General features: G+C 36.9%; 1 protein-coding gene across 3 annotated transcripts; it reads left to right on the top strand.

The window, feature by feature from the left end:
- Positions 1-1295: 1295 nt before the first annotated feature.
- On the top strand, positions 1296-25210 carry sema3h (sema domain, immunoglobulin domain (Ig), short basic domain, secreted, (semaphorin) 3H). Of its 3 annotated transcripts, none has more exons than XR_013823903.1 (18): positions 1296-1806; positions 8554-8708; positions 9537-9599; positions 9786-9905; positions 10427-10520; positions 10618-10737; positions 10947-11092; positions 13916-14030; positions 18027-18096; positions 19587-19731; positions 20649-20868; positions 21273-21361; positions 21451-21492; positions 21844-22001; positions 22185-22246; positions 23119-23261; positions 23349-23960; positions 24014-25210. XR_013823903.1 is itself a non-coding variant. In XM_079897102.1 (18 exons), exons 2-18 carry the CDS (start codon positions 1707-1709, stop codon positions 23757-23759), a joined length of 2253 nt encoding a protein of 750 aa, XP_079753228.1. In that variant the 5' UTR covers positions 1553-1592; positions 1701-1706; the 3' UTR covers positions 23760-25210. The 3 variants fall into 3 exon arrangements, 1 of the variants encoding a protein (XP_079753228.1); XR_013823904.1 differs by having other exon boundaries at positions 21847-22001; XM_079897102.1 differs by having other exon boundaries at positions 1553-1592; positions 1701-1806; positions 23349-25210.
- The last annotated feature ends 588 nt before the right edge of the window (positions 25211-25798 follow it).

The raw sequence follows: 25798 nt of genomic DNA on the forward strand, positions 1-25798 counted from the left end.
TTTTCACGTCGTAGTGTGGACTGTCAAAACGAGTTGAGGTATTTAAAAACTATGATGTAAGTTTACTCATGTCATGTGACACATAATAGATTCATCTTTATACCGGTATTGTGCCTGTTAGCCTATGTGCTATTCACTTTCACACTGATGCTAAAATATGTTACTTTGCACTCTTCATATCACAGTTCTGCAAAGATGACAGAAAATGTAGCCTACTCATATTTGCTGTCCTGCAGCAAAACATGAGAGCAGTTGCGTTTTAGACCAAACATATGGTGACTGAGTGCGACCTGGACGCATCAGTAAATGGTGAGGTATTTTTCGATATAAAATGATCCTGTCAGAAGAATTGCGCGATAACTTTATTATTTATTTTTCCTTCTGTATCATCTCAGTGATCTTTTGTGAGGTTTTACGCATGCACAGTAAGGTGAATTGAAAGTTTTCAGGCGTTTTCCAAAAGTTTCTCATCCACACTGAAACGTCGGGAAACGCCTGAAAACGCCTGAAAACGCTAGTGTGGACGGAGAGCGTTTTTAAACGAAAACGCTGTGTTCAAATGGACAAAATCAAGTCCCACCCACATTTTTTCTTGTTCAATAAGCCATTTAATTTGGATATGTCATTGGGAAAAAAAGACTATCGCAACTACGGTTTCATGTAGACTTTAATTTTACTTGTAATGAGGGGTGGTGTTCTGGTGTATTAAACCTTAATCCTGGTTTAGTCGCTAGAGGGCGTCAAATCCACACATTTGCATTTCTGATGATCTCAGTGATATTCAGTAAAAGACTATGAGTTCTCTCTCTCTCTCTCTCTCTCTCTCTCTCTCTCTCTCTCTCTCTCTCTCTCTCTCTCTCTCTCTCTCTCTCTCTCTGTTAAAAGTCTGCTAGGGGAGACTTATTCTTTTGATCTTTGTGTTAATTTTTTTATGTGACCTGATTTAGCTGCCATTAATTTTTACCATTAATTAAGTGTGTGTGAGTGTGTGTGTGTGTGTGTGTGTGTGTGTGTGTGTGTGTGTGTGTGTGTGTGTGTGTGTGTGTGTGTGCATAAGACAGTGAGGGTGAGAGATGAAAAGAGAGAGAACCAATATGAGATTTCAACAGTCGTTAAGCAAATGAATCCTAAGAGAGGGTCACATTCAGCAGCTGTCTTATTCTTTGAAAAAAGATATACACATTAAAGGAGGGAGGGAGCGATGGAAAGAGAGAGTGAGAGAGGGGTTGGGCACAATTGGGACAGTTCCCTCCTTCCCAGCAGGGGAGTGTTTGAAAGAAAGGAGTGAATGATAAGAGACAACTGAAGGAGAGAGAGAGAGAGAGAGAGAGAGAGAGAGAGAGAGAGAGAGAGAGAGATCATAAAGAGTTAAAAGATGCAGAGAGAAGCAGAAGGCAAGACAATAACAGAGTGAACAAAACAGAGAGAACGGAAAAGAAAAGAGAAATGCCAGCAATATTATAAACACAGAAGACAGACCAAGAGAGGATTTTGCTGCAACACTGACCTGAGCAGGATTATATTACACTGCACTGCACTGCACTGCACTGCACACACACACATACACACAAGGTGTGTTAAGCTGACATCAGGTAGACACCATTTGTGTGTGTGTTATTTCTGAGCAGAGGACGCAGAGTGTGTGTGTGTGTGTTTACTCCTTGCTAGAGTCACATAGTGTGTGTGTGTGTGTGTGTCAGACAACCATGAGGAGGATGCTGGCTCTCTTCTGCTTAATTTCACTGGCGGCACCTCTAACGGACGCATGGAGACCATCTAAACCACGACTGCACTTCCAACACTCAGGTGAGGCAACTGACTTTCTATTGACTTTTCAATCTCCTAACCTTCACACAAACCTTTCTGTATTTAACATTTCAATCCAGACATTATATGTTCATTTTCAACCACAATGTATGATATAATAGATTTCAAATCATCAACAAAGCTTAGGGCATTTAACATATAGTACCACATTACCATAATATGTTCTGTTGGTCTGGATATTTCATAGTGCAACACTCAGGTGAGACAACTGACTTTCCATTGACTTCTGATGCTTTTCTATTGAGCAGTTGGTATTTTATCTCTTAAAGGGATAGTTTAAATTCAAAATTTAAATTCTGTGATCATTTACTCACCCTCAAGTTGTTCCTATATGAATTTCTCTTTTCTGCTGATCACAAATATATTTTGAAGAATGTCTATAACCAAACAGTTGATGTATCCCATAACTTCCATAGTGGGGAAAAAAATTACTGTTGAAGTCAATGGGGCCCATCATGGGGTTATTCACCATGCACTATGCGGCACCACAGTTCCATATGAATATGTATGAATGGGTCTGGTCTGCTTTTCCCAAAAGCATTGCACGCTTAAGTTGATCGTAGAACAATTACCACCGATGGTCTCTACGATCAACTTAGGCTTACGATGCTTTGCGGAAACGCGGCCCTGCATAGAGCTCACAACTGACCTTCTATTGAGCAGTTAGTATTCCCTAACCCAAACACAAACCTCTCTGCATGTAAAATTCTAATCCAGACATTATTTGTATGTTCATTAAGCTATTTTCTTTATATGATTGTATATGTAAGAGTGTATATGATTTATATGATTTCACTATTCTTGTGGACCCACATACACAAAAATGTTTAGTCTTTTTTTGCTCCACACACAAACTCGTTCTCTCTTTTTAACCCAATTACCCTAACGCCATCTGTAATCAGCCATGGTTTGACAGGAGTATATCATGTGTGACATTGTGTAGACTAAAACTGGTTGTGCGATCCTCCATGACCTAGAATACCCTGCACAGATAGCTATTCATCCGTCACACCTTTCTGCTTATCAGGGACAAACAAAAGTGTATGTGAGAGAAAATATCGTGTGTGTGATTTATGTATAAAGTTCTTGGAGTAATACATATCTTAATTCATCTGTGTATGTCTTTATGAATGTGTGTGTGTGTGTTGTGTTTACTTGGATTTCTTAATTACCCAATTAGCCTTTCATTCACGCAGACTCTCAAAGGGTATGAACATAAGTGTGTGTTTGTGTAAGGGAACGTCTGGTGGTTGATTATTATACAGCTCATTTTGGCTTGATTTCCCTGATGAGATGATAAATGACAGCTCTTGAGTAGCGCACACATACAAACAACAATTTTGTGGGATTGCATATAAGTGAAATCATATATCCAGTAATATATAATCAGCAAATCCTTCAGTTCAGCACTATAAAATCTATTTTCCATCTGGTCTGTGTTGACTGGTCAATTTGCAGTTGATTGGCCTTCAGTATATGTGATTGATTGAACATTAGCATAAATCAGTTAGCTACTCTAAGCTCTGGCAGTATGTGTGTGTGTGTGTGTGTGTGTGTGTGTGTGTGTGTGTGTGTGTGTGTGTGTGTGTGTGTGTGTGTGTGTGTGTGTGCGCGCATTTGAGTGCTATAATTATGATGTATACTCTTTTGCTCAAGTCAAGGGTCAAGGTTAGTAGGTCTGACAGACAGAGATTTGAGAAATACCAGAACACAGCAATGTGTGTTCGCCCAGTTTATTTTAACTGTGTGTTTATGCATGAGTCTTGTGTTCCCCCGTCACAGACTTATAGTCGCACCTGTTAACATTTCCACCCGACACATATAAACACGCCAGCTGGTGGACTGAGCAGTAATAGCTGATAACTCAATTTGCACAAGAAGTGTGTACTGTTTGTTCTTGTCCACCAGTAGCACTAAAAGATGTGCTCAAGGAAACACACCCTAACTTTCATTCACACTTGCAGTGAAGTGTGTGCTTGTGAGCAGGGGTTTTTTTTAAACAAAATTCCCAATTAAATTCCAATTCACAAACTCTTGTTTGGATTTCCATTTAAATTCAGTTTGATTTGATTTTGATTTATTCATTATTTTCTTTTTTAGAGCTGCTGCAGCCGAAATGAACTCTGTTTGCATCATTGAATCATTTTCTTGTTATCACTGTAGGGCTGCTTGAAACAATCCGTATTGTATAAAGCAAGTGCTATATAAATAAAGGTGACTTGATATGTGTTCAAATATGTATTTGTTATCAATCAAAACCCTGAGCTACAGAAATAGTATTATCTATATACTATTTATTAATATTTATCATTTTTATATTTTCAGTTTTTTTATATTAGTTAAAGTTTTAGTCATTTTGTTATGTTGTTTTATCACATTTAGCCTAAGGGCCCTTTTCACGGACCGCTGAGGCTTTTCCACAGTTATCAACATCGCAAATAAAGTTTTTAATATTTTAATTAAACAAAATCAATATACATTTATAATGCTATACTTTGTGTTATATTCAGTATTTCAGTAAATTACCAAAAAAATTAATTAACGCTGCTGCGAGGGTCGTGTTTCTAATACAACGGCTGAGGGACATTTGGCATCTTTCTCTATTCTGACTGCATGCTGTAATCAATCTTTTGATATTTTTTCCCTCTTTTGGAAAGTTGTGAAAACGCTATCCCTTTTTTTTTTTTTTTTTTGTTGCTTTCAGAGAAAATGCAAATACAAAAATTATATTTGCTGTCATCTCTCATTCACTGCATGCAATAGAAGTTTACCCAGCTATGAGGACTTCCGCTTCTGTGAACCTGGAAATGTGAAAAGGGTCCTTTTTCAGCTTTCATTTACATTTATTAAAGTTTTATTTTAATACTTCAGCTTAAACTTATTTATTTCAGTTGCCAAGGCAACATTTCTAATGTTTGTTTTTGTAAATTTAAGTTTTTCATTTAATAACCTATTTACAAATTATTTTATTTTAGCTTTATTTCAATTAACGAAAATTTTAATAGTTATAGTTTTAGTTAACAATAACAAAAATGCAATACGGATTCAAACAGGCGACTCTTTATTAAAAGAACAGACTCAAAAGAAAGAGTCAGTTGTTCATGAATCGGACTACACTAGTTGTGTTGTATGTTAGTTTTTGCGCACAGTCCGCGATTTCATGGCCCACAGTCTTTTTATCACATTGAATACAGACTGCAAACTCACATTCACAATTCATGCTTTTCGCTGACATCTACAGGTGACATCTACAGTAGAATATGGCGCTGTAAAAAAACATTAGGCAGACACTGAAAATAGGCATAAAGTAAAATATTGATCTTAGAATTTTAATTGATATCGGGATTGTTCAAAGGAAGATCACGATGATTTGTAAAAACTATTTTTTGGTTTTGAAATATTGTTGCTGGGGTTGTGCTTGTGCTCGTGTGCATAATGTTTCTTAGCTGTATCACACGGCACACATTTGCACTAATCAAGTAATCCCACATTAGTCTCTCTCATGACTGAGGTAATCTAATGTTCAAATATACACTCACAGCTTGTGTGTGGTAAAATATACAACACTAGGTCTGTATGTGGCTAAATATACCCTCAGCTGGTCATAGAATGATGGACAGAAGGGTTTGTGACTCACTTTGTGTTCGTGTGTGTGTGTGTGTGAAAGAGGAAAATGACAGTTGTAGTTGTACTAATGGTATAAGACCATCAGAATGTCTCACTGTTTGTCTAATTTAGTTTATGACTAAAAAGGTCATGAGTCAAACTGATTACAGTCTAAGACGGATTCTAGACCACCTAGTCATGAAAACTCACTTCCTGTTAAACACACAGGAGACAGGTGGAATACCAGCCCATAATCCATCTGAGTGATTTTAGCACACACATACACACCCTTGTTGCCACATCAACTGCCCCCAAGATAGGGGGCAATGAGTAGGACTGGTGCCACTGAGAAAAAGCCCGGAATGTATGTGAGGTTGCAGGCTGTGACAGATTGTGTGCATGTCCCTCGTGAACAGCTGAATTTTTTTGTGTGTGTGTGTGTGGGTGAGAGAATATTTTAAAGGAGTGATAAACATGCAAACCTAAAGAAAAACCAACATGATATGTGTTTGTTGTATGTTACTTCCGAGAGACTGGACTTTTGGTGTAGCCTATTAAGATATTATCTGACGCACTCTCAGTGTAATTCATTCATTTCCTATTATTCTCCGGGCATGTTTTCAATCTTTTTGTCTATTATCTCATGGGTTATTTTATCTCTCTGTCTGTCTCATCAGCTGTTCAGATTTTTGAACAGGTTATTCTGCCCAAAGTTGAGTCTGTCTGGTCCACTAAGTTTATCATCGCGTTAAGGAAATTTAATGTTACTCTTGAAGAGAGTTTTAAATGTATTAAAAGTGATATTTCACCTAGTGCTGGGCATTATATGACCAAAAATTTGTATCATGGTATTTTTTAAGATTCTGGCGGTTTCACGTATATCATGTATTTTTTTTCTTTATATATATGTTTATAGTGGCTTATTTGACTGTCAGGACTCAGGAGTACATTAAATGTTATTAAAGTATATTATTAAAGTATTAAAGTCCCCGTGAACCGGAAGTTGCAAACGACTTTTCTCCAGTGCTGTGACGTATTTCCCAGTGAAACGGAATATTGAACAGAGGGCAGGGTTTTACTCTAGCGCTCCTCCTCTCTATCTCTCGCTCATAACAGACTAACGGTTTGAGGGGAGTGGTTAAGCGTTGCCCAAACCAATTCCTCAAACCTACGTCATCAGAGAAGGTCCTCCAATGCAGAGGGGAGGGGCATTTTCAGATTTTGATTAAAGATTACCATGGTAAAAAAAAAAAAAAAATTATATTTTCTTGCACGGATTAATTGTTCACCACAAGACTAGTAATATGCGCTAACAAAGTAAATAGGGTCAATTTTGATTTCATGGGGACTTTAATAACTGTTTTTTGTTGTTGTTGTTGCCACGTTTACTTTAATACACGTATGACAACTTGTGTGATATTCCTTAAAAATAATGTTTTAATAAATTGTATTATTATCATTACTTTAAAAAGTATGTTCTACTGTGCAATAGTAATATTTTTTATTTCAAAACTCCTCCTGTTTGACCGAACTTTTATTTTGGCGAGTTATAATGAAGACCTTTGAGTTTCACTGTGTTTTAATAAACTGTATTATTATTATTATTATTATTATTATTATTATTATTTCTTGAAGTAGCTACAATCTACTGTGCAATAATATATTTCTGTTATAATTTCTTCAAGTTAAACTGAACTTTTATTTTGACGGGTTGTCGTGAAGGCCTACTAGAGTGTCTAAGCATATGGCATCATCATAGACATCATATAATATCTATGTATGGCATAGTCATCGTTTTTCTGTGATGAAATGGTAAACTGCTTGTAAAGTGACTCGAGTAGATCTCGAGATTAAGATCATGTGTTCATGTCCTCATACAGACAGTAGTCATCGATTTGATTCATTTTAATCCTTTTGATCTAAGCGTTCAAAAATTCAGTTCAGTTTTCAACCAAGCGCATTCAAACAAGCGTTCAAGACGTTCAGTTTTATACAATTAGTATGAATTAGTAGCCTATACAACTTTTTATAGTTCCATTAGTAACTGGATTCCGTGCGCGTGTTTTCTGCATCGCGGAAATAAGAGGGATCTGTATTTGCCATAGAGTTAGTTGTGTGGATTATTTATTGTTGTGTTATAAAAGGTTATAACCATTAAGAGGGTATGCAGTTAATAGATGTTCTCTCTCTATACACTCTACAAAGCGCTCTTCGTGGCCATTGAATAGATGTAGCAATTGTTTCAGCTAACGTTACACAGTACACACAACGCGATATTTGCGCCAATGCGAAATTGAAACCAGTATACGACCAGTAATAAATTTAGCCAGAAAAATAATAATTCTATCATCATTACTCATTACTCACCCTCATGTTGTTCCAAACCTGTGGCTTGGCTTTTTATCTTCCACGGAGCACAAATATGATTTCAATAATCGGCTAACGTTGTTACATTTTCCATGCAGTCTCGAGCTTTCAGGTTTTAAAAAGGATACAAAAGTGGCATAAAATTCTCATAAAAGTGGTCCATATGAATCATGCCCTATGTTCCAAGTCTTCTGAAGTCATGATAGCTTTTTATGCTAAAAAGATGCAAAGTTGAGGTGTTGTTAACTAGCCTATTGAAAACGGAATATTTGAAAATTAAGTTATTTCCATTATGACGATTTAAAATTCGGTCTATTCCTCGAACAAAGCTGTCTCCAGAAGATTTGGGATTTAGAACATGAGTCGTAGGGTCTACGAGTCGTAGACCACTATTATTATTATTATTATTATTATTATTATTATTATTTTCATTTTAGAGCTTGACAGCCTCATTCACTGTAATTGCAAAAATTGATCATATTCTTCAGAAATTCACCTTCTGTGTTGCATGGAAGAAAAAAAAAAACTCGTTCTCAGTCTCCCCCCCCCCCCCCCCCCCCCCTTTTCCATAAACAATTGCAAATAGCCTATATTTATTGGCCTGTCAGATAGAAAGGATTTGTGTTGGAAAACAGAAATTCTGCATATAAGCTGAACTCAGATCAGATCAGCCAAGAGGGTCTTCAATCATAACAGATTTGTATAATAAAATCACCTGTTCTATTTCTTTCTATCTCCCTCTCTCTGCCACAGAGCTGGTGCAGAGCGGCAGGCTCATGTCTTTCTCTGTGCCTGCTGGGGATCTGAACTCTCTGCTGCCGGATGAAGACAGTCGTCGCCTTTACATTGGTATGAAGGACCATCTGCTGTCCACCAGCCTGGATGATATTACTCAAAAACCCCACAAGGTATGTACACACCCCCACACATGCTGTTTCTCTTATATACTCAAGTAAGGGACAGTTCACTTGAAAATGAAAATACTTTAATTATATACTCTCGTGCTTTACAAAAGTAGAAGTTCAACAGAATGTTCATGCTGCTCTTTTCCATATAATGAAAGCAAATGTTTACCATGGGCTGTCAAGCTTAGAGAAATACAAACAACTTGTTTCTCACAGAAAAATATCATATGGCTTCAGAAGATTTGGAATAGATCACATATTAACTATATGGAGCGATCTTATGGTACTTTTAGTTTTTTTTAGCTAGACAGTCCACTTCCAGTTTACTTTAATTGTACAGAAAAGAGAAGTAAAGGAAAATATTTTTTATTAAAGAGATAGTTCGATACTGCAGATTACTGCAGTATCAAACAAGGAAGCTTTTAGTCACAGATTTTTATCTTATCAAAACTGTCCCAGCCTAAAAAAACAAAACATTTTTTATTCGCATTTGAAATTGAAAGACAAAATAAATGTGTGATTGTTTTTCAAACATTTGTTTTACACTTGTTTTACTTGTATGAGGCATGTGAGTGTATTTGTGCATGTGTGAGTAAGAGTGTGTGGATGAGCCCGTCCCTGCTTGTCTACATAACTAAGTGTGTGTTCATAATGATTTCATCTCAGTAATGCCAGAGTGGCATTCAACTGTAATTCCCATGATGAAATCAGCATATGCATCAACATTTAATATGAGTAAGAGAAGCTTTTATGCATACTTACTTGGGCACCAAATTTATATCTTTGTGTGTGTGTGTGTGCGTGTGTGCGTGTTTTGGTACTGTATTTCAGATATACTGGCCTGCAAATCCAGATCGGATTCAGGACTGTATAATGGCTGGAAAAAATCTGCAGGTAAAACATTATTTTATGTACCACAGTTTATTTAGACAGCTTTTCTTGACGTGTCTAATCACAAACAAATTAAATCATTTAAATCCTCACTGTCTGGACAGTTTATTAGCTCTGTCTGCATTGAAGCTCAGTCGACCTCACGAGAAGGCTTTGTTCATGAGTGCTAGTTTCCTATTTATGTCACAGATGGACTGTGCTAACTTCCTGCGTGTGTTAGAGCATTATAACCAAACACATCTTTACGCCTGTGGAACTGGAGCGTTCAACCCTCGCTGTGCCTTCATCAATACCAACCTCTTCCTCAGGGTAAAAAGGACTACATTTCCCACCATGCACCTCTCTCACATAACTGCTTTCTGTTGTGTACTTATGTTATTTGATGTGCATTTATCATGTACTATGCATATAAGTCTCAAGCGATTAAATAGAAAATGTCAGATTAAATGAATAATTTTATTAAAATAATTACAATTTAATAAATGTGTTTATTAAAATAAAAAGTGTGACATAGAGATCCAAAATAAAATAAAACATGCTAAAAAAAATTATAATTTTTTTTTATAATATACTTTTTTTTTATTAAACAAAAAATCTGTTAGATACATATACAAAAAAGAAATAATAATAATTATAAAATATTTAAAACCTTAAAAGGTTTAATAAAAATAAAGTGTTACATACAAATCCAAACAAAAATAAAATAAATATTACTGTAGTAAAATAATTAAAACAAAAAAAGTTACATATAGTTCCAAACATCCTTTTTTTAATGTGTATAGACAAAAAGAAATAATTTGAACTGTAAATAATGCAACTGGGTTTTTCAGGCCGAGGAACAAACGCTGCAGTATGAAGACACCGAATCAGGGAAGGGAAAATGTCCGTACGACCCTCACCAGAGAACAGCTACCGCTATCATAGGTAAGACAGTGTGTTTATAGTTTGTCGGTAGTTTAAATGTTTGTGTAAGAACATGCCAGTTTAACTCTGATCCAAATCTTTGTGTGTGTTTGTTCAGACGGTGAGCTGTACGCTGGCATCTCATCTGACTTTCTAAATCATGATACTGCTTTTATTCGGAGTCTGGGGGAGCGACATGTGATTCGCACTGAACAATATCACTCTACATGGCTGCAAGGTGATACATGTGCAACCACACATACACCTCAGCTAGCAATAAAAAAAAAGTTAGAATACGACTTACACACGCATATCATGTTGTTGACAACCATTAAGAATGCACTGTGCTCTATAGGTTAAACACAAGAAAATACTACATTATATACACAATGACAGATTTATGTGTTAGTTTAACTGTATTTTTGTCTCTCTCCAATTCCTCTCCAGGCGCGGAATTTGTACATGTTGCAGCGATGTCAGAGAGTGATAATGAGGAGGATGATAAGGTCTACGTGTTCTTCACCGAGCGCGCTCAGGAGGCAGAAGGGGCTGCTGGGAAGGTCCTCTATTCTAGAGTTGCCCGTGTCTGTAAGGTATCTAACAGTGTCTACGTGCCTAACTGCACTTGTGTGGCCACTGTGTGCCCATCTCTGTGAATCTGATTGGACGTGCTGTCTCTGACTGTTCCTCTGGTTGACTTCTGTCATTTTCACATGAAATATTATTTTCATTAAATAATTTAAAAATAAATAAAATATACTCCATTTTTTATAAAAAAATAAAAAGTGTGACAAACCGATTCAAACAGAAAGGTCATATATATATATATATCATCTCCTTACAAGGCCACATATAAAGGTCTGGGTAGATTAGATGGTTAGCAAAAAATCAGTTCTCGAAATCTTTGTGTTCGATGCAGGAGAAATTGGCAGGAATAAAGATCTAGGGCGACTTTGACAAGGGCTAAATTGTTCTGGAAAGGCAACTGGGTCAGAGTAATCTCTTGTGTGTTGCTCCCAGTCGGCAGTGGTGAGAATTTACCAACAGTGGTCCGAGGAGGGACAAACCGGCAAGAGAGTATTAGCGCTCAAGGATCATCGATGCAGGAGGGCAATAAAGGCTATCCCAGCTAGTTTGAGCCAACAGAAGGTGTTTTGTGGCACAAGTCACACAAAATGTTAACAATGTTATGGGAGGAATGTGTCAAAACACACAGTGCATTGCACTGACTCTGATATGCGTATGGGGCTATGTAACCGCAGTAACCAATCAGAGTGCTTATTATGACCTCTGACCACAGTCAAAAGCCCCTACACTGGGCACTCGAGTGTCAGAACTGGACCCTGGAGAAGTGGGAGAAGGTTGCCTGGTATGATGAGTCCTGCTTTCTTTTACATCAAGTGGACGGTCGTATACGCAGTTTACCTGGGAAAGTGAATGTGATGGGAGTGTGATGCTCTGCTATGTTCTGCTGGGTAGCCCTGGGTCCGGCCATTCATGTGGATGTAAATTTGACACGTGCTACCAACCTAAACATTGTTGCAGACCAGGGGCCGTATTCACAAAGAATTTTAAGGCTAAAAGTAGCTCCTAACTGGCGAATTTAGGAGCAACTCCTAAAAATAATGGGCGTGTCACTCCTAACTTTAGGACTCCTAATTTTTTTCACTAAGAGTAATTCACGAAGCATTTTAGCCCTAAAAGTAGCACCTAAGTCTGGGACAGCTTAAAAGAAGTCGAGAGGACTCCTAACTCACTAAGACCTATTCACAAACCGCTTTTTGTGGCATTTCACGTTGCAATGTTTTGAAATGCGTATGCGGCGGCTACAGGAGCTTCCAATCGCGAGGGAACAATTTAGCATTGTAGGCATAACTAGGGATGCAATAACGCCACCAACAACAACCAAAACTAGGCTACTCATTGCATGTAAACTAATTGTAACGTATCATTGTGAATCAAATTAAACTGTTCTTCTCTTTGCAAACGTAGGCAGAGGCATATAGTGACAGATTAATTCAATAATGTTGCAAAGATATTGCATCAATCCATATGCTTCATTAGGCTACTAGGCTATTTGTTTTGCCTTACTCTTTATTCATTTATGCTATTTATTCAGTTATTCATCATCTTCCGTCCTTCGCACTACTTGTGTAGCGCACGCATTCTCAGACCTGTCACCTGTCACTCATCATCGTAGGGGAGGTGTTTGGAATCATTCCCGCGTTACAATCATCAGCCAATCAAGGTGGTCACTTCAGTCAAGCTCGTGCATGAGTAATGACGTCATCCATAGCAACGAAGACTCCCTCTTAGTTTGGGAGTTGTCATTTTTCTTTACTAAGAGTAGGTCTGAAAGGCGTTGTGAATAACTTTTAAGAGAAAACTCCTAGCTAAAATCTTTTAGTGCGATTTAGGAGTACTCCTAGTGGTAAGATAAAATGCTTTGTGAAAACGGCCCCAGATGGTGTTCCCTGGTGGAAGTGGCCTCTTTCAGCAGGATAATGCACACTGCACACATTGTTCAGGAATGGTTTGAGGAACATGATGAAGAGTTCAAGGTGTTGCCCTGGCCAAATGCCCTGGCCTGGTAAAAATTCACCAGATCTCAATCCAATTGAGCATCTGTATGATTTGCTGGTGGGCCAACAAGTTTGATTTACGGCAGCTCCACCTTGCAACCTACAGGACTTGAAGGATATGCCTCTAACGTCTTGGTGCCAGAGCCCACAGGACACATTCAGGGGTCTTTGTAGAGTCCATGCCTCAGCGGGTCAGCGCTGTTTTGGCAACACATGAAGGACCAACGGCATATTAGGCAGGGGTTTATCATGCTTTGGCTCATCGGTGTATATCTCACAATTCTGAAAAAAGTGAGACTTGTGAGATATAAACTCGCAATTCTGAGGAAAAAGTCTGAAATATGGGGTAAAAAGTCCTAATTACCTTTTTTTATTTTTTAAATCTGTGGCGGAAAGAAGTTGCCATAGATTTCTGTCATTTGAACTTTGCAAAATGATTAGTAATAACCATACAAAAAGTACTTTAGTGGTTCCAGTGGTAAAGTGATGGTATCAGATGGTAATGCCATAACACTGTCATATATGTCATAGAGAGGAGTGATTACCATATTCATGCACAAGGGAATTTATGTCTACATAAAAGAACATGCCAAAAAAAAAACGGTATTAGCATGGTACATATACAAAAACATAGTATAACCAGGGTACATATAAAAAACATGGTATTAGCAGGATACATGTCCAAAAAAACGTTGTATTACCATGTTACATGTCCAAAAATTTCCAAATAATCAGTTATAACATGGTACTTGTTTTGTTAAAGAAGACTAGCAGGAAAGGGATATTATGGTACTATATCAGTGTGTTTATCTCTCTTTTTTTCTCTCTTTCTAGAATGATATTGGTGGTCAGCGTAGTTTGGTTCATAAATGGAGCACCTTTCAGAAAGCTCGAATTGTTTGCTCCGTACCAGGACCTGACGGCATACACACACACTTTGACAAACTCCGTGAGTAATACACATGCCACATGAAATGCCACACACAAAAAAAACATTTCACTCCCACATGATTACCTTACCAAAGTTTAAGCAAGTCTCTCAAATTAAATAAGGCTTTGAGATAACCTTGTACATTTTTTAGAATATTATTTATACTGTTGATAATGTGTGTGTGTCATATATGCCCAAACGTCCCTGATTTATGGAAAAAGTTTATCAGGACACTCACACACACACACAAACCACACACAGACTCAGACAGAAACCGGTTTCTTATCAATCAGTCTGTGTAAACAAAGTCCTCGCATAGAATAAACAATTCTTGAATCCTCAATCTGACTAAAGTTTTACTATAATCTCATGCTCATATTATATCTATAAGATATACACATTAAAACACATACATATTCAACTGTTAATCTCAGTTGTTAGATGACTACATTGACGATAGCACACCCCCTAAACAATTTTACATAAATATGATATAAAACACGCCCTGCAATAATCAGAAATCAAGAATGGCTTCCGTATCTGACTGCAGCTTTATCAAATCTGCAAGCGGCTCTGAACAGAACTATTCATTGTCCAGCGCCATGGTAATCTTTAAACAGCTAGCTAGGTTTACATAACTTGTTTAACTCAGTGCATGTCCAGTTATGTTCAAGTGTTGGAGAGTTTGTTCTGATTGGTGAATACTTTCATGTTTACTTTGACTGTGTAAAGTGTTAATGATTTTATATAATAAACCTGCTGTAATGCTAATATGCATCTCATCTCAGCTGTACTTTTGCCCTATGGGGGTAATCTATAGAATTCTCTTCTATGTCAAGTTTACATTGTGCTCTACGGCCCCTAAACAACTACATCTCCCAAAATCTCCCCCTACATCAGGGACCCTCATGATGCCATGGCTATGATGAGCCAGACCACACTGCAGACAGTAAATGTTCATCAAGAATAGTTAGTTTAAACTGCAGATTATGAGAAGACATGCTGGGACAGTAGAGTTAGAATTGTATAGAATTTAATGTTTTTATGAAATATGGATCAGATGAAGCTTCAGTCTGGTGTAAATAAGTTTAAATAAGTTTGTGTGTGTGAAGGTGATGCTGTTAGTTTTGTGGCTCTGATTTTGAAGCTTGTTATGTATGATCTGTTTGGAAGTTTAAATAATGTGTGGTTGATTGATGAATGGGTGTGTTTATTATCTGACATTCAGATGGATTAGTCTTGTGTTTGTGTGTGAGTGTTTTGGAGTCGGTAAGATTTTTTAAATGTTTTTGAAAGATGACCGACCAAAGCTGCTTTTATTTGACCAAACTACAGTAAATACTGTAATATTACCACAATTTAAAATACTGGTTTTCTATTTTAATACCTTTTTTAAATGTAATTTAATCCTGTAATGGCAAAGCTGAATTTTCAGCAGTCACATGATCCTTCAGAAATCATTCTAATATGCTGATTGACATAGTGAGGAGGACAGCTGCTGATATTTACATATATGTTGACTTGACGCTAAAGTGTTTAATGTTAGATATTTTAACACGAATTAAAAGAACACCTAAAAAGGGAAATTATTCCTTATGGTTATGCACATTTTATTGGATCTCTAGAAGTTTTGTCACATAATGGCCCAATTTCTTCAAATCCACCCTAAATGTTTTGCATTTTTGAACCGCAAAATGATGAATATATCTTAAAATAAGTCCGCCAGTAAATATGCCATTTGTCTTGGTGGTCTGCTGAATGTTTTGAAGACCGTCAGTATCTGTGTGTGTGCATTTTCACGTCTACGGTGGCACCCCCATCCTGTTTTCACATAATCTACTGGCTAACTCTAGATGAGGATGAGGGAGGACAGCAGGAGAAACAGAGGTTAGGATGGATAAGAATGGATAGGGGCAGGATAGAGAAGTGTCAACAAGTGCAGGACAGACAAAACTATCTGTCCTCAAGGGGAACATAAGCTTTTGTTGGAGGAAATTGACACAACTATAGCATCCTTGAAAAGTGAAAGAGAAGAAGAGCCAGAGAATAGGGGGTGGTGAAAACAATCTGGAAAGGAGGAGAGGAGAAAGAGATGGAGGAGGGGTGGGACAGAAATGATGGATAGTAATGGGGTTGAGAGGGAAAGAGAGAGTGTTAATGCTTAATTAAAGGGATTCTGTTGGTTTGAGTGAAAAATATGAGGGAAAACTGAGCGGCTGTGTGTATGTGTGTGGTTTACCGCAGAGCGGTGTGTAATAAAGGTTTCAACCATTTTTTAGTGCAGATCTAGTTTATGTTCTCAGTTTTAAACAGTTTACGAGAGTCAGTAAATTTGTAGTAGCACGTCCGCTCTAGCATTAATGTTTAATACTGTGGTTTCCAACTGGTGGGTCGTGCCCCTTATTTTTTGTTGATGTCAAAGGCTGTGTGTTTGATCAAACTATACAGTATTTTTATTGGTGTCGCTAAGATATAATGTTTATGTATAATTTAATGTTTTTGAAAGAAGTCTCTTATGCTCCCCAAGCTGCTTTTGTTTGTTAAAAAATACAGTAAAAACAGTAATATTGTGAAATATTATTACAATTTAAAATAACTGTTTTAATATATTTTAACTACAGTCTTCAGTCACATGATCCTTCAGAAATCATTCTAATATACTGATTTGCTGCTAAATAAACATTTATTATTATTATCAATGTTGAAAACAGTTGTGCTGCTTAATATTTTTGTAGAAACTGCAAAAAGTTGAAAACAGCATTTATTTGAAATAGAAATCTTTTGTATCATTATAACGTTCTTTACTGTCACTTGTGATCAATTTAATGGGATAGTTCACTTTGAAATTAAATTTTGGTATGTTTTAGCTTACCTCAAGGGCATCCAAGATGTAGGTGTCTTTGTTTCCGCAGTAGTTTCAATTTTGATATTTTTAGGTCAAACCGTTCTTGTCTGTCAGTCATATAATGCAGGTCTATGGTCACTATCTGAAAGAGCATGCACAGAGAAGTCCAAATTAAACAATTCCCCATCGTAAGTACACATTGATGGCCTAAGACACGAAACGAGCGGTTTGTGTGAGAAAACGAACAGTATTTATATCGTTTTTACCTCTTGTACACTTTCCGGCGCTTGCGCAGACTAAGCCAGAACGCGCGCACACGTCACACACCAGGAAGCGCGCGTGCGCCCTCAGATCACTTGGACGTGGCTGTGTACAAGAGTTAAAAACGATTTTACGACCTGCATTATATGACTGACAGACAAGAACGGTTTGACCTAAAAATATCAAAATTGAAACTACTGCGGAAACAAAGACATTTCAAAGTGAACTATCCCTTTAATGTGTCCTTGCTGAGTAAAAATATAAATTTCTTATAATATAAAATAAATCTTACTGACCCCAAATGGCAGAGTATTTCATGTTAATCATTTTGCATATTGTTGAGTCTGTTAACTTCACAGTCAATTGCATGTTACTTTTTTTTGTTCACTTTTATAATTTAACAACTACTGTATTTTGGCTTTGTTTTGGGCTGCATAGACATCCACTGTCAAATCTGGGTCCTGAAGAAAAACCAGTTGAGAATCACTATCTTAACGTGTGTGTTTGATTTGATAAGGCGTTTGATCATATCTGACATGACTGGAATGTGAGAATGCAGAAATGAACTAGCGTACACTCGACAGCAAAAGTTCATTGTGAAGATATAGATGTGTATGTTTTTAAACAAACGTAAAACCACAAATATGCTGCGTTACACACGTTTATTTGTGTGAGAAAGAGAGTGTGACCAGGTAAATATTATTTTCATGAGTTTATACAGCCTTGAGAGGAAACCAGAGACCACACACACTCTCTCTCTCTCTCTCTCTCTCTCTCTCTCTCTCTCTCTCTCTCTCTCTCTCTCTCTCTCTCTCTCTCTCTCTCTCTCATATCTCTCATTATCATTGACTGAAGTGCACACACAAAGCACACTTAATATTCTAACCCTGTTTTCTGTTTTTCCATAGAGGATATTTTCATTCAACGTGGAAAGGACAAAACAAACCCCCTCATCTATGGGCTCTTCACCACTACCAGGTGAGTCTAACAAACTTACCTGATATCACATTTTAAACCAAGACCAAGAACTGACTAGGGGCTTTCAAGCTCCAAAAATTTACAAAAATCATCATACAATTTGTCCATATAATATGACTTATGTGCTATATTCTAAATCTTCTGATGCCATTTGAACGATTAAAAAAAATGGATCAAAAGTGACAGTAAAGTCATTTATAATGTTGAAAAAGATTGCTGTTACAAATAAATGCTGTTCTTTTTCTGTTCATCCATCACAGTTTACACAAACATATTAAAGGTGCAGTAAGCAATTTCAGTAAGAGGCATATAAACTCATGATGGGGGAGGAGAGAGAGCTAAGTGCACAAGACAGACATTAGCAAAACTAGAGAAAGAGTGAGATGGCAGAGAAAATACAAAAGAGGAAAAGTCCAGGGGACTTTAATTTAACTTTAAAAAGAAGGGTTATGATCAGGTAGGAGGTAGGACCCGCAAAATATTGGAGAAGCTTTCCAGCACTGGAGAGACCTTAAGGCAGGGTTTCTCAAACTCGGTCCTGGAGGGCCACTGTCCTGCACAGTTTAGCTCCAACCCTGATCAAACACACCTAGCTGTGAGTTTCTAGTGATCCTGAAGACATTGATTAGCTTGCTCAGGTGTGTTTGATCAGGGTTGGTTGGATCTAAACTGTGCAGGACAGTGGCCCTCCTGGACCGAGTTTGAGAAACCCTGCCTTAAGGAGCTTTTCTGCACACAGAGCTATTGTATGGCATCAGAAATCATGTTCACAACTGTAATTTTACTTTTATGGTGCTGTCCTGTCGTTTTTTGGAGCTTGACGGTCCCTGGTCAGCCTTCCCTTTAATTGTACAGAAAAGAGTAGTGTAAAAATCATGAAAACCCTGTGTGTGTATGTGGTTAAGGGTGTGGATAAAATTGCTGTATTATTGAGTCATACTTTCCAGCAGGTCTGTGATGACATTAATGATGCACCCAAGAAGTTTAAAACACTTTAGAAGTTGAACCAATTTTACATCAGCCATCTCAAATAGCATATGCATTCATCTTTCTTTGTGAAAATGTGTGTGTGTGTCTGCCCAAGGTTTTGGAGAGGGTTGCTTAGGGTGGAGTGCACATGAAGTATGGATTAGGAAAAGGCAGTTTGGAAAGAGTGACAGTGTTATTGCTCTCTGTTGAGCTGTTCCACTGAGTGTGTTAAATCTCTCAGAGACTCGTAAAGACTCCAGCTTTCACGGCAGACCCAAATTCAATTCACTTCAGACCAGATGCCACTGCCACTTTCATTTGTGCCACAAGAGCTGGGTTTTAATTGGATTTAAGCTAGGTCAAAAATACGTAGGAGAATTGATTAAGATGAATGCTGTTGCTTTGATACATTGTGATTGATTCCCAAATGTTTCTAGTGGATGCTGTCTACTTATGACTCTCAATCAATTAATAATTCATGTATCTATTTGTATGTTTTTCTTGGTTTCCTCTCCCTACAGCAATGTCTTGAATGGGTCCGCTGTGTGTGTGTACCGCATGCAGGACATTATTAGAGCTTTTAAAGGAAACTTCCTTCACAGGGAGGGACAACAGTACAAGTGGACAGAGTATACAGGCCGAGTACCCTATCCCAGGCCTGGCACAGTAAGTCTTCTCATACGATAAGCTGATAATTATTTTCATGTTATGGCCGATATTCAAAATCTGTACTATTTTGTCTTAAGAAAATAAGAAATAACATCAATAATTTTAAATGCTAGATATGAATTTAGGCATCACAACAGTGTAATATTGTGCAGTATGAAAAACGGTTATTAATTTTGAGATTTGCAAAAGATTTAAGTGTCATTAAAGTAGTAGTATCTTTAAATTAGTAGTAACTTTAAAGTCAGCATGAAATGAAAATTCACATGATTTTTTAATTGTACGTTAAAAATATTTTTGTGAATGATTCATCCATGCATATGTTTAATTTTTTTGATCTTGTAATGTTTAATTAAAATATAAAAAAAATAATAATGACAGGTGACGTATTCCGGATGTATATATGACCCTGGACCACAAAACCAGTCACATGGGTCAGTTTTTTAAAATTGCGATTTATACATCATCTGAAAGCTGAATAAATAAGCTTTTCATTGATTTATGGTTTGTTAGGATAGGACAGTATTTGGCCGAGATAAAACTATTTGAAAATCTGGAATCTGAGGGTGCAAAAAAATCGAAACATTGAGAAAATCGCCTTTAAAGTTGTTGATTAATGTTCACGATTGTGCTGCATTCACTCACAAAAATAAATGTTTTATATATTTACGGTAGGAAATTTACAAAATATCTTCATGGAAAAATATCTTTACTTAATATCCACATGATTTTTGGCATGAAAGAAAAATCGATAATTTTGACCCATAAAATGTATTGTTGGCTATTGCCACAAATATACCCGTGCGACATGTGACTGGTTTTGTGATCCAGGGTCACATATTTTGATTGACTTGTAATATTGAGGGCTCTAAAATCATGCAAATAACAGTATTGGTGAACTTCCTGTCAATATTCAGTGTCCCAGCAGCACATATGGAGGCTTTAAATCAACGAGGGAATATCCTGATGACGTTATCTTCTTTAGCCGCACACATCCTTTAATGCAGGAGCCGGTGCATCCTCTTGGGGGTCATCCTTTGCTGATCAGAGTGGGCGTGTCTTATAAACTGACCCGCCTCCTTGTGGACAGAGTGGAGGCGGTAGATGGACAATATGATGTGTTGTTCATCGGTACAGGTATGTGTGTGTGGTCAATATTAAAATAAGCTGCAGGTTTACTGAATTTAGGATGTATATTATGTGAGATGTCCATATAGTTTGTAAATATTGTGTGTATTGTATGTGTGCAACAACAAAATATTCCAAGGCACTCATGTGGTTAAGCATAAAAGGCCTTTAATAAATTGGGTCATTAAAACAGTAAAAAATGGTTGATCAACGCTTAACACAGCCTTCCTCAGGACACACACACATTTTTTGTTCGGCCACTCTCAATCTTAACTTCCTTTTTGTTTGACCTATGTAAAATGTCCACATTCACATTCCAACCTATAAATAGCACAAGAATAATTACAATTCTATTGGATACACTTCACCAGAGAACACATCTGTGAAAGTTGCATGTGTATGTGTGTATTCAGATTCAGGCCTGGTTCTGAAAGCGATTCACCTTCCTAAAGCTAATGGACAGAATCAGGAGGTCACTCTGGAACAGCTGCAGGTTTTTAAGGTAAAACATCTGCAGCTTTAGCATTCCAGATTCATTAGGATTCATTTTAAACTTGAAACATTAACTGCTCATCTCCTCTCATTCAACAGAACAAGTCACCAATCACTGCCATGACGATGTCCAAGAAAAAGGTACAGTGTTTATCAATGGAAGCACACATACACACACATGCAAACCTACATGAATATACACACTATTATAAATATTCCTATCCTGTCGTCATGGCAACTTGAGAGGGTGGAAGATACTTAAAATGAAACAGAGTTTTCACACATTTTTTTTCCCATGAAATATCTAGGATGGAAAGAGCACTGTAATTCTAGAGCTGAATATGGGAATGTGGTTTAAATATTTGGGTTTCAGGCCCAGAATACTGCTTACTGAAAAAAGCAGTAAACAGGATCACAGACCATATCATTGTGCGTGTTGTGTGTGTGTGTGTGTGTGTGTGTGTGTGTGTGTGTGTGTGTGTGTGTCTTCAGCAGTGGCTGTTTGCTGGATCAGCAGAGGGTGTGGTTCAGTTGGGTCTGTTCCACTGTGATCTGTACGGCCAGGCTTGTGCTGAATGCTGTCTCGCTAGAGACCCATACTGCACCTGGGACGGGCACTCTTGTAGCCCATACATGCCAACTGCACACAGGTGACACATCTCACACTCAGGCATATTTTACCTGGATTACAACTGACTAAGAAAATTTAAGAAGCATCTTGTATGGGCAGCTTGTTTGATAAAATCCATTACATCAGCAGTTTCTTGTACATTGAAACCACTTTTGGGATATCTGAAATAAATCTGATCTGAAACATTCCTCACTGTCTGCAGAAGAAATATTCGTCAGGTTAACGATGACGGCAACCCGCTGAACCAGTGTGTCAGACAGGGAGGTAAGAGACACGAACAACCAGACATTTACAGTTGTTAAACGTCCTGCTTAGGATAGACACTGTCATAGTAATGTTTATTTTTATGTGTTTTTATGATTTAATTCATTTACAATTAAACAGTTAAATTAAAAGGTTAAATAAACTCTCATCATTTAAGTCTTTACAAAAACACAATTAACGTAAAGCAATTTAGTCTTAAAAATGCAGTGACCATGGTATGAAATGCCATGTGCACATAGATAGACCAACAGTTAATTCAATTCAAATTTGTATTATTTATTTAAATTAAATAACAATAATAATACTAATAATAAAGTGTAATTATTGTAATAATAATTAAGTAGTAGTATTATTATAATAAAGTATTATTATTTAAAATTAATTTTAAATTGAATTGTATATAATAATAATAATAGGGCTGTCAAACGATTAATCGCGATTAATCGCATCCAAAATAAAAGTTTGTTTTTACATAATATATGTGTGTGTACGGTGTATAATTTTTTTCTATATATAAATACACACACATGCATGTATATATTTAAGAAATATTTGCATGTATATACTGTGTATATATATTTATATTATATATAAATATTTTATATATAAATAACACATTTTTCTTAAATATATATGCATGTGTGTGTATTTATATATAGAAAATAATTATACTCCATACACACACATATATTATGTAAACACAAACTTTTATTTTGGATGCGATTAATCGCGATTAATCGTTTGACAGCCCTAAATAATAATAATAATAATAAATATTATTATTATTAATTACAGTTTGATTGAAAGCCCTATTTATTTCATTTAAATTATTATTTCATTTAGTTTGAATTATTTCATTCATTGTTATTCAGCTGGTCTTCAGGTGGAGGCAGAGGAGAAGACACTAGTTGTTGCTGTGGGTAACAGCACCTACCTAGAGTGTCTACCCAAATCTCACCATGCCACCATCACCTGGTATAAAGACATAGGCGAGAACAGCTTGGAGCAACAGAAGGTACACCCATCCTAAAAATATGCATGCACACTTTAAAAACGTTATCAAAATTGAGATGTCTCTAAATTGAAACCCTCTGTCTTTCAGGTCACATCTGGAAAGCAGCTGGTTGTCATCGACAGGGGCATCCTCATTCCCCGGACTGAACTCAATCATGGCGGCGTTTATCACTGTCAGCTAGAAGAGCATCAGTTCCGCTGGACAGCCGTTACAATCCGTTTAATTGTGTGGAGCCCCGTCCTGCAGCCCTTCCTTGGCACCGCCCAGCCATGGTACCAGGATGTGATGGCACTGATCAACCACAGCAAACTGGAGCGACACTGCAAACAACTCAGCCAACGTCACAACAACCAGGAATCAGGGAATCACAAGCATAACAAACCAGACAGAAAGAGAGCAGACCGGCACAGAGGAGGGGGAGAGAAGGAGAAAGGGAGGGGGCGGAAGCACCGGAGCCGAATGCAGAGTTCAGCACAGAGGCTGCCGAGGAGCGCATAGACAGGCGTTTAAGAAACAAATAAGTACAACAAAACATGCAATATATAGTCATATTAAGATTTTGCTCGGTTCCAAAACCTTATGAGCTGCCTTGCATGCGCCCAGCATCAAGCTCAGTGAAAAAATACATGAGAAAATAAAGATTTAGATAAATAAACTTATTTTTCATTCAAAGAAAAATATCAGTATTGTTTGGGATTAGTAAGATTTTTTTGATACTTTTATTTATTTATTAAATTGATCCAAAGTGACAGTTAAGACATTGTTACAAAAGATTTGTATTTCCAATAAATGGTGTTCTTTTCAACTTTCTAGTCATCAAAAAATCTTGGGGAAAAAAATGTATCACGATTTCCATAAAAATACAGAGCAGCGCAACTGTTTGAGATTGTGCCCATGTAGCAAAGCAGCTCGCTAAGTTTTGGAACATAGTTAATGTTTGAATCATGTGAAGGACTGTCGCTTAAAAGCAATTTAAGAATGATCTGGAATGGATTTGGTCAAGAAAAGTGTTTACTTTAATATATAAAAAAGTAATTGATTACTTGAGGACTGCATTGAGCATATTTGAAAAAATCTTCTAAAGCAAGGGAGTGTCTCCAAATGATCTTCTGTTGAATAAAAGACAAATCTTCCAAAGTTAGGGAGAATCTGAAAAAAGTTCTTTGTTTTAAAAAGACTTTGGTGTTCATGGCACTTTTTTCATCTGTACTGAAATGTATTGTCTTATTTATCTTTCATGGTATTTATTTTTCTTGTGTTTTTGTGCTTTGTGTTTATATTGTCTTGCGTTTTAAGTGTAAAAATTGTACATGGTGTTCTTTTCCTTTTTGATATTTGAATATGCTGTAATTCTGTCTCTGACGTCAATTAAATTAATCAGCAAAAGCAAACCATAAGCAGATCCCATAAGATGATAAACAGCATATTTCTCTGGGGAACGATGGAGGCACAAAGGGTGTGTTTTATATTATTGGACTGAAATGCCAGCTTCTTTCTCCTGCACATGGACACATGCATGATTGCCAAGAGGTTTGGCACCCGCCCTAAAGTGCCTCCATTCAGAAGGATGGAAAAATGAAATATATAAATTAAGGAAAAAAGGATTTAAAGGCTTCAGAGTACAGTAGAGACAGACAGAGGAGAAGAGCAAATTAAAATGCGGTCAGGCCAACACCAAATGACAGACAGAAGCAGGAGCAGCTTGGTTCGCCAAGAGACTCAAAACAAATAAAACAAAAAATGTTAACAGCCATAGCATAAACAGAAAATGTAGAATAGATGTTTAATGTTTTACATATAAGGAGGTAAACCCTGCCATCAGTGATTTGAACCTTGTGAACTGTGTGAGTTATAATTTTCTTTGTTTTGCCTTTTACTGTAAATCTGGTTTTCATTAATGGACTTTGAACCTTGAATAAAGTGTTTTGGAAGACTTGTGGAATTGAGAGAAAAATAACAGAATTCAACATTGCACTTTTTACTTCTTATGTATACGGCTTTGTAATAATAATAACATCAGTATATTTAGAATAGAGTGCTGCAGGGATGACATTAAACCCTGGAAGACTAATTTACCAGTGGTTCCCTCAAGATTTTCCTATGGGTTTTTATAATGGGGTTTTTCAATTTATTTATAAAAAAAATAACTTCTGTGCCTCTGTGGTAAACATAACTTGATGATACTTGGACGTTGTGTTCTACAATATAAACTGCACACACTCACACCCCAAAATTTCTTATTTACTTATTAGAATATCTATTAGAAATGTTTTTTTGTTTGTTTTTTAATAAACAACAGCTTCAAAAATGTATGTTTTCAATGAGACAAAATGTCCAAGTATTGTCAAGTTATATTTACCACAGAAGCACAAATTGGAAAAACCCTATTATAAAAACCCATATGAAAATCTTGAGGGAACCAGTGGCGAATTAGTCTTTCCGGCAGCACCCTACACTGCTTTATGCAATCCCAGAAAAACATGACTGCATTAGTACTATTCAACAACTGACGCATCTCTGATCTTATAATTTTTTCC

This window comes from Squalius cephalus (genome assembly GCF_949319135.1).
Source record: "Squalius cephalus genome assembly, chromosome: 16".
In the NCBI taxonomy this organism is placed as follows: Eukaryota; Metazoa; Chordata; class Actinopteri; order Cypriniformes; family Leuciscidae; genus Squalius; species Squalius cephalus.

Bases quoted from the DNA above. Each gene is read 5' to 3' on its own strand.
- sema3h (XM_079897102.1), top strand. From the start codon at position 1,707: ATGAGGAGGATGCTGGCTCTCTTCTGCTTAATTTCACTGGCGGCACCT. The intron at 21,362-21,450 runs GTAAAACATCTG...CTCATTCAACAG, and splicing joins AACAGCTGCAGGTTTTTAAG to AACAAGTCACCAATCACTGC. The intron at 21,493-21,843 runs GTACAGTGTTTA...GTGTGTCTTCAG, and splicing joins TGACGATGTCCAAGAAAAAG to CAGTGGCTGTTTGCTGGATC.